A 13,390-nucleotide genomic window follows, 5' to 3' on the forward strand; every position below is an offset into this window, starting at 1 on the left:
GTGCTAATCTCCTGTTTTCTTCTCCTTGCTCTCAACGAAGGCGGACGCATCTCTCTCTCCCTCCTGTCTCCCTTATCTTCCTGCTTTGCTTCTCTAGTTTCGTCCTGTCTTGTCTCTAACTTTTAGGAGCCTCTCCCCGTATTGCTCTCCACATTTAAATCATGGAATTAGTCAACTGGTCTCTCAACGCAATTGACAGAATTTTCTTCTCGACGAGAAGCTCGGGTTCGGGGGAACCTGCCTGCCCTGAAGGAACGTTTGCCGCTGGCTACACGATGGACTCCTGGGAGAAGTGGAGGGTCGTGTGCCTGGCGATTCTTTCCGTAGAGGACATCGAGGATCTCTACATATTCGGAACCATGATAACAGGCTATCTGCTGATTGGATTAGGCATTGCCCTGGTGTATCGGAAAATTAGGAAGACGTTGTCAGCAGTCCAAAGCCCCATGAAGCTGCCCGACATGATTGATGAAGTGAGCAGAGCTGTTAACGCTCAGACTGTGGTCATTAACCGCAACATGGAAAACACCTTGGAAAGAGCTGTTAATGCTCAGACTGTGGTCATTAACCGCAACATGGATAACATCTTGGAGAAGTTTTCGGCTTTGCAAAGGAGAATGAATCGATGTGAAGACCAGAATGGACAATCAGAGTAAGTCATGTCCATTGAAATGCGACTACTCGCCCTAACCCAAACAATCATAATCTAATCTGCATTCCGGCCCTCAACAACTCCTCCAGGAGATCGCTGCAGTGAGACGCTCTGCACTATTCCTCCCTCCCTTCCCACACGGACACCTGTTGATAGTCGACTCTGTTTAGGACCCGATCAGGGACGTCTCCATGGCAACCTGCTGTGTTATCGCGATGACACCATGTGAACTGAGGCACTGATTGAGAGGCTAGACGAAGTGACTCTCCAGGCTTATGTGCACACACGCACCCATGGACACTTACACATGCGCATATGCAACACACCTATATCTGATTCTGATTCTGACTCTGATTTTAATTTCCTTTTTATAGGAGCGATGAGTCTAATGTTGATCGTAGTGAGCCTGCAGCACTATTAACAAGATTATCAATTTCGGAGGGATTTGAGTTATTATAGGACTCTGTTATATTCAGAAATGGCACTGAATTAAACACTGATTGAATCTCCTCCTTAAATTTAGCTACAGCACTGTCAGATAGACATCTGCTGTAGGAAGTTTTGCCTAATGGCTTATAATCTAATGATAGAAATTTAAAACTTATTAAATAATGGTCAGATAGAAAAGGATTATATGGGAAGACTATTAAATGTTCAATATCAATGCAATATGAACAAGGTCAAGAGTGTGATTAAAACAATGAGGTGGTTTATTTACACTCTGACGGAAGCCAATTGAGTCAATTAATGACATAAATGCATTACTAAGGCTGTCATTGTTAACATCCACATGAATATTAAAATCACCTACAATAATTACTTTATCTGATTTGAGGACTAAACTTGATAAAAACTCTGATAGAAAATCAGAGTACGGGGCAGGAGCGCGGTACACTATAACAAACAGAACTGGCTGCAGTGTTTTCCAGGTCGGATGAGAAAGACTAAGAACAAGACTTTTTATTTAATTATAATTTAGTTTAGGTTTAGGGTCCATTAAAACGCTTGAATCATATATGGCTGCTACTCCACCTCCTCGGCCAGTGCCTCGAGGAACGTGAGTATTAATATGACTGGGGGGGTGGATTCATTTAGGCTAACATACTCCTTGTGGGACAACCAGGTCTCAGTAAGACAAAGTAAATCAATATCATAATCTGATATTAATTCATTAACTAGAACAGCTTTAGAAGACAGAGACCTGGTATTTAACAGTCCACATTTTATTATTTTATTTTGTGCTACTGAGTAGTTGGTTTTAATTTTTATTAGGTTTTTATGTTTAATTCCTGTTGTTTTTATTTCTTTAAATAATGTAGGTGGTTGGGGGACAAACACACTCTCTATGGTGTTTTGGGTGGGTGACTGTTCTAATGGAAGAGCAGAGAAGTGTGTAAGACAGCAGCTCTGCTTCCTGGTCCCAACTCTGGACTGTCAGGTTTTAGAAATAAACTTTGCCATATTCCTAGATAAGAGAGCTGCTACATCCAACGTGGGATGGATGCCGTCTCTCCTAATCAGTTATCTATGAAGCCCATATCGTTTTCTGGACACCACCTCGACAGCCAGCGGTGGAATGACGACATGTGGCTATACATGTCATCAATGGTCACATTGGGCAGGGGTCCAGAGAAAACTACGGAGTCTGACATTGTTTTTGCATAATTACACACCGACTCCACATTCATTTTGGTGACCTCTGATTGGCGTAATCGGGTGTCATTACCGCCAACAGAATAACTATCTTATTATATTTACGCTTATCTTTCGCCAGCAGCTTTAAATATGCTTCAATATCGCCCGCTCTGGCCCCAGAGATACATTTAACTGTGGCCGCTGGCTTCAAAATGTTTTTCATTGTCATTGTGCAGAGGTTGTCTACTTACAGTATATAATGAGTACACACCTAATTACTAAAAATGTATATGATTCGAAAATTGTATAATCTTAAAATAATTTTATTATTTTTAAGTTGAAGTGCAGTGTATGTGATGCACAATTAAAAACAAACAGGTTAGATGATTGTTTGTTAGATGTCTTCTCAATCTATCTCTCTCCATCTGGTAATCTATCCGAGTATCTAAGATAAAGCACTATATAAATGTAATATTGAATTCATATTAGTAGATTATAAGCCATTAGGCAAAACTTCCTACAGCAGATGCCTATCTGACAGTGCTGTAGCTAAATTTAAGGAGGACATTGCATCAATGTTTAATTCAATGCCATGTCTGAATTATAATTCATTTGAAAGCCTTGTTCTTAGTCTTTCTCACCCAAACTGGAAAACACTGCAGCCAGTTCTATTTGTTATAGTGTACCGCGCTCCTGGACCGTACTCTGATTTTATATCTGAATTTTCAGAGTTTCTATCAAGTTTAGTCCTTAAATCAGATAAAGTAATTATTGTAGGTGATTTTAATATTCATGTGGATGTTAACAATGACAGCCTTAGTAATGCATTTATATCATTAATAGACTCAACTGGCTTCTGTCAGAGTGTAAATAAACCAACTCATTGTTTTAATCACACTCTTGACCTTGTTTTATCATATGGCATTGATATTGAACATTTAATAGTCTTCCCACATAATCCTTTCCTATCTGACCATTATTTAATAACTTTTGAATTCATACTATTAGATTATAAGCCATTAGGCAAAACTTCCTACAGCAGATGTCTATCTGACAGTGCTCCAGCTAAATTTAAGGAGGAGATTCCTTCAGTGTTTAATTCAATGCCATGTCTGAATTTAACAGAGTCCTATAACGACTTTAGTCCCTCTGAAATTGATAATCTTGTCGATAGTGCTACAGGCTCACTACGATCAACATTAGACTCTATCGCTCCTATAAAAAGGAAATTATTAAAACATAGGAGACTAGCACCTTGGTATAACCACCAAACCCGCCAGTTAAAACAAATACCTAGGAAATCTGAAAGGAAATGGCGCTCTTCCAAATTATCAGAATATCGCTCAAATTGGCAAAATAATCTTAAAATTTATAGAAAGGCCCTCCGTAATGCCAGAGGAGCCTATTACTCAGCACTAATAGAAGAAAATAAGAATAACCCTAGGTTCCTCTTCAGCACTGTAGCCAGGCTGACAGAGAGTCACAGCTCTATTGAGCCACATATCCCCATAAACTTAAGTAGCAATGACTTCATGAGCTTCTTCTATAATAAAATTATTACTATTAGAGAAAAAATTAATCACCAACTGCCATCAACAGTTATCAGTGGCTCTCCAAGTTCAGGGACTTCTGTCAATGTAAACTTAGATGTATATTTAGACTGTTTTTCTGCTATCGATCTTCATCAGTTAACTTCAATCATTTCTTCATCAAAGCCATCAACCTGTCTATTAGACCCGATCCCAACTAGGCTGCTTAAAGAAGTTGTTCCCTTAATTGGCACTTCTTTACTGGATATGATTAATCTTTCTTTATTATCAGGATATGTACCACAGTCCTTTAAAGTAGCTGTAATTAAACCCCTTCTTAAAAAGTCCACTCTTGACCCAGGGGTTTTAGCCAACTATAGACCGATTTCTAACCTCCCCTTCCTCTCTAAGATTCTGGAGAAAGTAGTCGCCAAAGAGTTGTGTGACTTTCTACATAACAATAGTTTATTTGAGGATTTTCAGTCAGGATTTAGAGTTCATCATAGCACAGAGACAGCTCTGGTTAAAGTTAATAATGACCTTCTGACTGCTTCTGACAATGGACTTGTCTCTGTACTTGTATTATTAGATCTTAGTGCTGCATTTGACACCACTGACCATAATATTCCTTTACAGAGACTTGAGCATCAAATTGGCATTAAAGGAATCGCACTAAGCTGGTTTAGGTCATACTTATCAGATCGTTCTCAGTTTGTACACGTTAACGATGAATCTTCAATAAATACTACAGTCATGGAGTTCCACAAGGTTATGTACTTGGACCAATACTATGTACTTTATATATGCTTCCCTTAGGCATCATTATTAGGAAACACTGCATTCACTTTCATTGTTATGCAGATGATACGCAGTTATATCTATCAATCAAGCCCGATGAAATTAATCAATTATCTAAGTTACAATCATGTCTTAAGGACATAAAAACCTGGATGAGCTGCAATTTTCTGACGTTAAACTCAGAAAAAAAACGTAATTCTTGTACTTGTTCCCAAAAACCTCCGAGACTCACTGTCTAAAGATATAGTTACTCTAGATGGCATTACCTTGGCCTCTAGCACCACTGTCAGGAATCTTGGAGTTATCTTTGATCAGGATATGTCATTTAATTCCCACATAAATCAAACCTCTAGGACTGCCTTCTTTCATTTACGGAATATTAGAAAAATTAGACACATCCTATCACAGACAGATGTAGAAAAACCAATCCATGCATTCGTTACTTCTAGGCTGCATTACTGCAAGTCTTTATTATCAGGTTGCCCCAATAAGTCCATTAAAACGCTCCAATTAATTCAGAACGCTGCAGCACGAGTACTGACAGGAAATAGGAAAAGAGATCACATCTCTCCTGTACTAGCTTCTCTGCACTGGCTCCCTATAAAATGTAGAATAGAATTTAAATCCTATAACCTATAAAGCTCTTGATGATCAGGCCCCTTCATATCTTAAAGAGCTCATAGTACCTTATTACCCCTCTAGAACACTACGTTCTCTGAATGCTGGGCTACTTGTGGTTCCTATAGTCTCTAAAAGTAGAACAGGAGCCAGAGCCTTCAGTTACCAAGCTCCTCTCCTGTGGAACCAGCTTCCATTTGTGGTTCGGGAGGCAGACACCCTCACCACATTCAAGAGTAGGCTTAAGACATTCCTCTTCGATAAAGCTTATAGTTAGGGCTGGATCAGGTGAGTCCTGAACCATCCCTTAGTTATGCTGCTATAGGCCTAGACTATCGGGGGATTTCCCATGGTGCACTGAGCTACTCTCTTCCTCTCTCTTTCTGCACTCATTCATGTCCCATTAATGCATGTTACTAACTTCACTTCTTCCCCGGAGTTCTTGTGCTTTCTCGTCTCGCAGGTTCTCATGGATCCTGGTGGAGCCTGCAGCCATGGTCCTGCTTGACTGCCATTGCTAATATTATTGATATTATTGTTATTATTATTATTATTACTACAGTTACTATTATTAATATAATCACTGCTCATTGTCCCCCATCGTCGTTGTCATCGCCATCATCTTTTTCATGTTCATCATCATCAGTCACTATTAGTTGTTGCTACTGTTGTTGCTGTGCACCTCTCTCTGTCTGTCTGTCTGTCTGTCTGTCTGTCTCTCTCTCACCCCAACTGGTCGAGGCAGATGACCACCCACCTAGAGCCGAAGGGTCTGTCCTAGGTTTCTGCCTCTTAAAAGGCAGTTTTTCCTTGCAGAGAAGTGGAGGAGCAGTTGCACCAGTGGTTAGGAGGTACGTGAGGAGGTGCAGTAGTCGTCCTCCAAGAATAACCACACACAATTTGTTATATATGCAACCTTGCACTGAAAAACCCAGACAGACAGAAGGGAAGTGCTTCTGACTTGGCACTAGTTTTTCCTGTTGAACTTCCAGTGGCTGCTCAGAGATTGTCTGAAATGGACATGGCGAGGACTAGCACAGTGACTCCATAGTGCCGACCATGAAACATGGAGAAGGGAGTGTGCCGATACGGGGGGAGAGGACATTTATAGATGAACCATTGTACTTTGTAGTATACTGTACTTAGAGCACAACAGGAACATCCACGTCCTATTCTTAGACTCATTCAATGCATTCAGTTCAATAACCTCTGGTGGTCTACATTAAAATTTTTCCATGTACCAGAACAACCAAGTACTTCCACTTTTCAACACACAAAAGAATGATCTGTCAGTTCCCCACAGTGAGGCATACAGCATACAGATTAATTTAACACTGGAATTGGATCAGCACTCTGTATCAGCACATAGCCAAATTCAGGTGCATTCCTACTTGAGACCATCAACAGAAACTTGCTTTCAGGAAACCTCAAACTCTGGAGTCTACAGTTCAGATTGCTCCCTCACTGACTGAATGTGAAGTCCTCATCAGTGGAGACGATGGTCAGTTCCTGGCTGAGACTTGCCGTCATCATCCTGTATGATAAAGGAGTCGTGCAAGTGCCTCTCTCACGACTCATGGAAGAACTGAAGTGTACTGAGGTGAGGCTTGAGGTAACTGTTTCTGAATCCCAGGAAAACGGTTGGTGTTGGAAGGTGAAGCTTGGCTCAACTCAAGCATGCCAGCATTGTTGGAAAGGCTGAAGGTATGTGTGTGTGTGAGTGAGTGTGTACCTCCGTAGAGATCTTCTTGTTTCTTAGTCTGACTCTAACTGGACTCTGAACACCATCTGAAGAAGAAGCTGGATCGCTTTCACCATCTGAACTCATCTTCACATCCTCGTGAACTATTTCTGAAAATACACAACCATATACACACATAGTAACATACACACTAATCCACAGTAATACCCACAGTCACACACTAGCATGTTACTAGCGTCTTCTATGGAATCTATGCATTCTTCAATGGCGCCGGCGACAACGGCAGCCTCTCATTGCAGCTCCTATCATTGTTGTAGTTTTAGTGTGTTTTCAGTGTTTTTAGCCTGTGTTTTTTTTTTTGCTATTTTTAACTGTTTTCTTGCTTTCTTGTTATTTTGTTCGGTCGCCTTGATACTTTTTCAGCGTTTTTGAGCACTTTTATTTTTTGTTTACGCTGGTCTCCATGGCGACGGAGAATCGCATTGTTTACACCCGCGACCAGATGATCGCCCTGGGGTACCCGAGCATCCTGACTGGAGAGAGACCCTCCATACCGGAGGAGCTGAGGATGAGACGGCGAGGCTGCAGATCGGGGTTAAACGGAGGATGAAGAGGGGGAGGCTTAAACCCTACATCCCTGCAATCATCGAGCAGATACCGGACTCCAACGTCACCCCCTGCTCTCCTCATCCCGCTGGCGTGGGGTGAATCACCGCAACTTACGGCCTCTGTGTCGGGCTCCCGGTCAGCCAACGCCGCGGCCCCGCCGGTTCCTGCCAGGATTGGCCTGGTAAATGCTAGATCACTAGCGAACAAGACTTTTGTCTTAAAGGACTTCTTCACGTCCCGAGGATTGGATTTCCTCTGTGTGACTGAGACATGGCTGAGTGTTGGTGAATCCAGCGCTTTCACTGAACTTTTACCCCATGATTGCTGCTACTTTAACGCCCCGCGGATGTCGGGCCAAGGAGGAGGAATAGCGACCGTCTATAAGAATCATTATAAATGTAAGCAGCTATTGCTGTCATCCTCTTTCACCAGCTTTGAATTGAGCTTATTTGAGCTTGGTCGCTCTCACACAGTGTTGTGTGCTGTGGTCTATCGGCCTCCCAGGTACAATAAGGACTTTTTAAATGACTTCTCTGATTTCCTGGCTGAAATCATGCCTAAATATGACCGTGTTCTTATTGTTGGGGATTTTAATGTTCATGTGTGTTGTCCAGATAAGCCAATGGCAAAGGGTTTTTTAAACCTCATTGATTCTTTTAATCTTGTGCAATCTGTGTCTGGACCCACACAAGAACACGGACACACACTTGATCTTGTCTTATCATATGGTTTGCCCGTTTTTAACCTAGAGATATGTGACGCAGTGTTTTCTGACCATATGCCTGTATTATTTGAGGCTGCCCTTGCCTGTCATACAGTTAAACCTCGCGCTGCTGCTCGGCGCTGTCGCATTATTAACCCTTCCACTGCTGTTCAGTTCTCCGTTGCTTTCAATCAGAACTCCATCTTTCCTGAGTCTGTGTGCAGTACAGAGGTGCTTAGCTCATGGTTTCACTCCACCTGCCAAACTGTTTTAGACACTGTGGCTCCATTAAAATCCAGGCAGCCTAAAACTAAATCTGAGCCCTGGCTAAATGATACGACTCATGCGGTCAGACGTGAGTGCCGTAGAGCTGAGCGCAAGTGGAAGAAGGACAAACTGCAGGTGTCTTTTCAAATGTTAAGGAACTGCTGGCGTCATTATCAAAAAACTGTGAAAGATGCTAAAAGAAAACATTTCTCAGATATTATCCTGTCAAACTGTCACAAGCCTTGTGTTTTGTTTAACACTATTGACTCACTTCTGAATGCCCCACAGACTGCCTGTATAGAGGCGTCCCCCGCTGTGTGTGAAAACTTCCTTCACTTTTTATTGATAAGGTCACTTCAATTAGGGCTCAAATCTCACCTTCAGCTTATGACCCTCAATCTCTGTCCCCTGCTCTGCTGTCTTTGACCATTTTGAGCCTGTGACTTTTTCCTTTTTACAGGAGGTTGTTGGTCATTTGAAGCCCTCAGGTTCTCCAAATGATGCTGTCCCCCTCGACTATTTAAGGAGGTTTTCCCCACTGTAGGACCATCTGTTATTGCAGTCATAAATAGCAGTCTGACCTCAGGTGTGGTCCCTGAAAATTTTAAACATGCAGTAGTACAACCTCTGATTAAAAACCTGCTCTAGATCCTGCAGTTCTTGCTAATTTCAGGCCTATCTCCAAACTGCCTTTCCTTTCAAAAATCCTGGAGAAGATTGTGCACAGTCAATTAATGGCCTTTCTGGAAGAACATAATATTCTAGAGGTTTTCCAATCCGGTTTTAAAACCCTGCACAGCACAGAATCAGCTCTCTTAAGAGTTTTTTATGATATCTTTTAGCTACTGACTCTGGTGACTGTGTTATCCTTGTGCTTTTAGATTTAACTGCTGCATTTGGCAAAGTGGATCATGAAATACTGATCTCACGTTTGAAGCAGTGGGTGGGCATCAGGGGCATAGCACTGGAGTGGTTCAGGTCTTACTTGGCTGATCGAACTTTCTGTGTCAGCCTAGGTGACTCTGTATCCTCCTCTGCTCCTCTCTCGTGTGGGGTCCCACAGGGCTCAGTTCTTGGCCCTCTCCTTTTCTCTCTCTATTTGCTCCCACTTGGTTCCATACTTAGGAAGCACGGCTTTTCATTCCACTGTTATGCAGACGACAGTCAGATTTATGTGCCTCTTAAAAAGAAAAATGAATACTCTGTCAGACTGCTACTTAAGTGCCTTGACGACATAAAGGCCTGGATGACTCTGAACTTTTTAAATTTCAATGATAAAAAGACAGAAGTGATGGTTTTTGGTGGCACCACAGGGATCCCCCTGTAGATCTGGGTTCCTTGGCCCAGTATATTAAACCTAGCATCACAAACCTAGGGGTTAGGTGGACCCTGAGCTTAAGTTTGACAGTCAGATCAAGGCTGTTGTCAAATCAGCTTTTTCATTTGAGGCAGCTGGCCAAAATAAAGCCATTCTATCAAGGCAGCACTTTGAGACGGTAATCCACGCCTTTGTTACCACTGGCTGGATTACTGTAATGCACTTATGTGGGGGTTAGTGGGTCCTCCATCGCCCGTCTTCAGATGGTACGAATGCTGCTGCCGTTTTTAACTGGCACATGTAAACATGAGCACATTTCCCCATTTTAGCCTCACTCCACTGGCTGCCAATTCAATTTAGGATCCATTTTAAAATTCTTTTATTTGCTTTTAAATCCCTAAATGGTCTTGCCCCGCCCTACCTATCTGGCTTCTACACCCCTTATACCGTCCGCCCCTCGGTCGATGATCAGCTGCTCCTGAGTGTGCCTAAACTAGCGGAAGCTCGGGGGACCGTGCCTTTGCTGTGTCTGCTCCTAAATTATGGAATGATCTGCCTCTGCACATTAAACGGCCTCTTCTCTGTCTGTTTTTAAACCGGTCTTAAAACCCATCTCTTCTCTGTGGCCTTTGACACCTAGTAAGATGTCGACTTTATTTACTTGATTTATTTTTTGTATTTGTTATTTTTACTTTTTGATTGCTTGTTATTGCATGGTTATTATTTTTATTTATGTCTTTTCATTTTATTGTTGTATTATATGTTATTTTGCGCCTCTGTGAGCTGTTATGTCTTTTATTTATGATGTCTTATTTATTCTCCTGTACGCACTTTGGTCAACTTTGGTTGTTTTAAAGTGCTTAACAAATAAAGTTGGATTGGATTGGATTGGATTCTTGTACTCTGACTGGTAAGAGCTAATGCTAGTTGGTTAGCAGCTAAAATTACAAATCAGGCTAAAGACAATTAAAATAACCAAATACATTTCAGAACTATAGAAGCAGTGGGTAGAGTATTGTAGTGATAAGATTAATGATCAGATTGTAGTGATCATATTTATGATCGTCTTATCTCACAGCATTAGCGGATAGATAACTAGTCGTTTACTGTATTTGTACAATTTATAAAAAACATTTTTCTAATTTTCACTTTCGCCTGAAATTTTGTTGTAAAAAAATGCATAAAACATTGCAGCATGCATCGTCATGAAATCACCGAAACAGCCTGTGAAATTCTGGAGGACTGGGTAGTGCAGTATTTGTACATGTATTTGCAGTATTAGTACCCAGTCGTGTGGTGTGGTTCAGGTAGGAGCTCAGGCTGCGTCCAAGGCCTCGAGGTTTCCTCAGTGAGCTGCTGTACGACTGAAGGAGAGACTGAACTGAAGAGGAGGAACCTCGAACCTTCAAACCTCCAGAAGAACCACGAAGAGACACCACCTCTGATGGGGGGTAAAGGAGAGATAAAGGAGAGGAGGAGGAGGTGTGAAGGAGAGATGAAGGAAAGGAGGGGAGATGAAAGAGAGAAGGGGAGATGAAGGAGAAAAGAAGGAGAGGAGAGAAGAAGGAGGTGTAAAGGAGAGATGAAGGAGGTTTGAAGGAGGTGTGAAGGAGAGAAGAAGGATAGATGAAGGAGGTGTGAAGGAGAGAAGAAGGATAGATGAAGGATAGATGAAGGAGGTGGGAAGGAGAGATGAAGCAGAGATGAAGGAAAGGAGGAGGAAGTGTGAAGGAGAGATTAAGGAGAGTAATAATTAAGGAATATTGCTGTCATAATTAAGGAATATTACTGTAATAATTAAGGAATATTACGGTAATAATTAAGGAATATTACTGTCATAATTAAGGAATATTACTGTAATAATTAAGGAATATTACGGTAATAATTAAGGAATATTACTGTAATAATTAAGGAATATTACGGTAATAATTAAGGAATATTACGGTAATAATTAAGGAATATTACAGTAATAATTCAGTCATAATGAGGGAATATTACTAATAGTTAATGAATATTACTGAAATAATTAAGTAATAATTACAGAATATTACTGTCATAATTCAGTAATAAAACAGTAATAATTAAGGAATGCTACTATAATAATTAAGGAATATTACGGTAATAATTCGGTAATAATGAGGGAATATTTGTGTAATAATTAATGAATATTACTGTAATAATTCATTAATAATTCAGTAATAATTAAGAAATATTACTGTCATAATTAAGGAATATTACTGTAATAATTAAGGAATGTTACTATAATAATTAAGGAATATTACGGTAATAATTCAGTAATAATGAGGGAATATTTGTGTAATAATTAATGAATAATTCATTAATAATTCAGTAATAATTAAGAACTATTACTGTCATAATTAAGGAATATTACTGTAATGATTCAGTAATAATTCAGTAAAAATGAGGGAATATCTGTAATGATTCAGTAATAATTCAGTAAAAATGAGGGAATATTACTGTAATAATTCTGTAGTAATAATACCAGAGAGTGTGTGTGTGTGTGTGTGTGTGTGTGTGTGTTACCTGAGTCACTGTGTGATGTCACTTCCTGGTTGATTGTGTCACTCAGTGTCCTGTCCCCTGCCCCGGCCCCTCCCCTCCCCAGAGTGAGTGACAGCTGCCGTTTGATCTTCCTCATCCTCTCCATGAGGGGGGGCCGGGGGGGCAGAGGGGGGAGTGATACTGAGGGGGGCGGGGCAGCCAGCCTGGAGACGACACCTGGACAGGTTAACACAGAAAATGCTAGAAAGAAAAATAAAAGTATAGCATTTCACTGTGAAGAACAGGACAGAAGAAACACAGCGAATACATCATATAATGATGAATTAACAAGAACAATATCTTATAATTAATTATCGATGATTAATTAACAGTTTAAAGGAAGAAAGTCAGTTGAAAGTTCTTCAAAGGTTAGGGTTAGGGTTCTGCTCCCTAAAGCAGTGAGACAGTGTTCAGTATATAGTCTGTATATATTAATAGTGTTCAGTATATAGTCTGTATATATATATATATATTAATAGTGTACAGTATATAGTCTGTATATATATATATTAATAGTGTTCAGTATATAGTCTGTATATATATATATATATTAATAGTGTACAGTATATAGTCTGTATATATATATATTAATAGTGTTCAGTATATAGTCTGTATATATATATATATTAATAGTGTTCAGTATATAGTCTGTATATATATATATTAATAGTGTTCGTATATAGTCTGTATATTTGTATATATATTAATAGTGTACAGTATATAGTCTGTATATATATATATTAATAGTATTCAGTATATAGTCTGTATATATATATATATTAATAGTGTTCAGTATATAGTCTGTATATATATATATATTAATAGTGTTCAGTATATAGTCTGTATATATATATATATTAATAGTGTTCAGTATATAGTCTGTATATATATATATATATATATATATATATTAATACAGTGTTTCTATATTGTCAATGACTGCGACCAGAAACAGCCTTTCTGTTTGAAGGATTAAATGGGAACAGAACAGAGGCAT

The 13,390-nt window shown here is 39.9% G+C and overlaps 1 protein-coding gene across 6 annotated transcripts in view; it reads right to left on the reverse strand.

Moving 5' to 3' along the window:
* cdk16 (cyclin-dependent kinase 16) overlaps positions 1–13,390 on the reverse strand; it is a 29,727-nt gene that overhangs the window by 13,591 nt on the left and 2,746 nt on the right. For 4 of the 6 annotated variants that reach the window (XR_007887855.1, XM_051426701.1, XM_051426698.1 and 1 more), the window contains exons 2-4: positions 12,376–12,570; positions 11,117–11,272; positions 6,965–7,083 (exon numbers count right to left, since the gene is read on the reverse strand). Coding sequence is in view for 5 of the 6 variants with exons in the window: in XM_051426701.1 (XP_051282661.1) it covers positions 6,965–7,083; positions 11,117–11,272; positions 12,376–12,499 (399 nt within the window). In the remaining variant the exon portion in view is untranslated. Of the gene's footprint in view, positions 1–6,964; positions 7,084–11,116; positions 11,273–12,375; positions 12,595–13,390 lie in introns of all 6 variants that reach the window. The other 2 variants (XM_051426700.1, XM_051426699.1) reach the window with 2 other exon arrangements.

Source organism: Dicentrarchus labrax, unplaced genomic scaffold (assembly GCF_905237075.1).
Source record: "Dicentrarchus labrax unplaced genomic scaffold, dlabrax2021, whole genome shotgun sequence".
Lineage (NCBI taxonomy): Eukaryota > Metazoa > Chordata > Actinopteri > Moronidae > Dicentrarchus > Dicentrarchus labrax.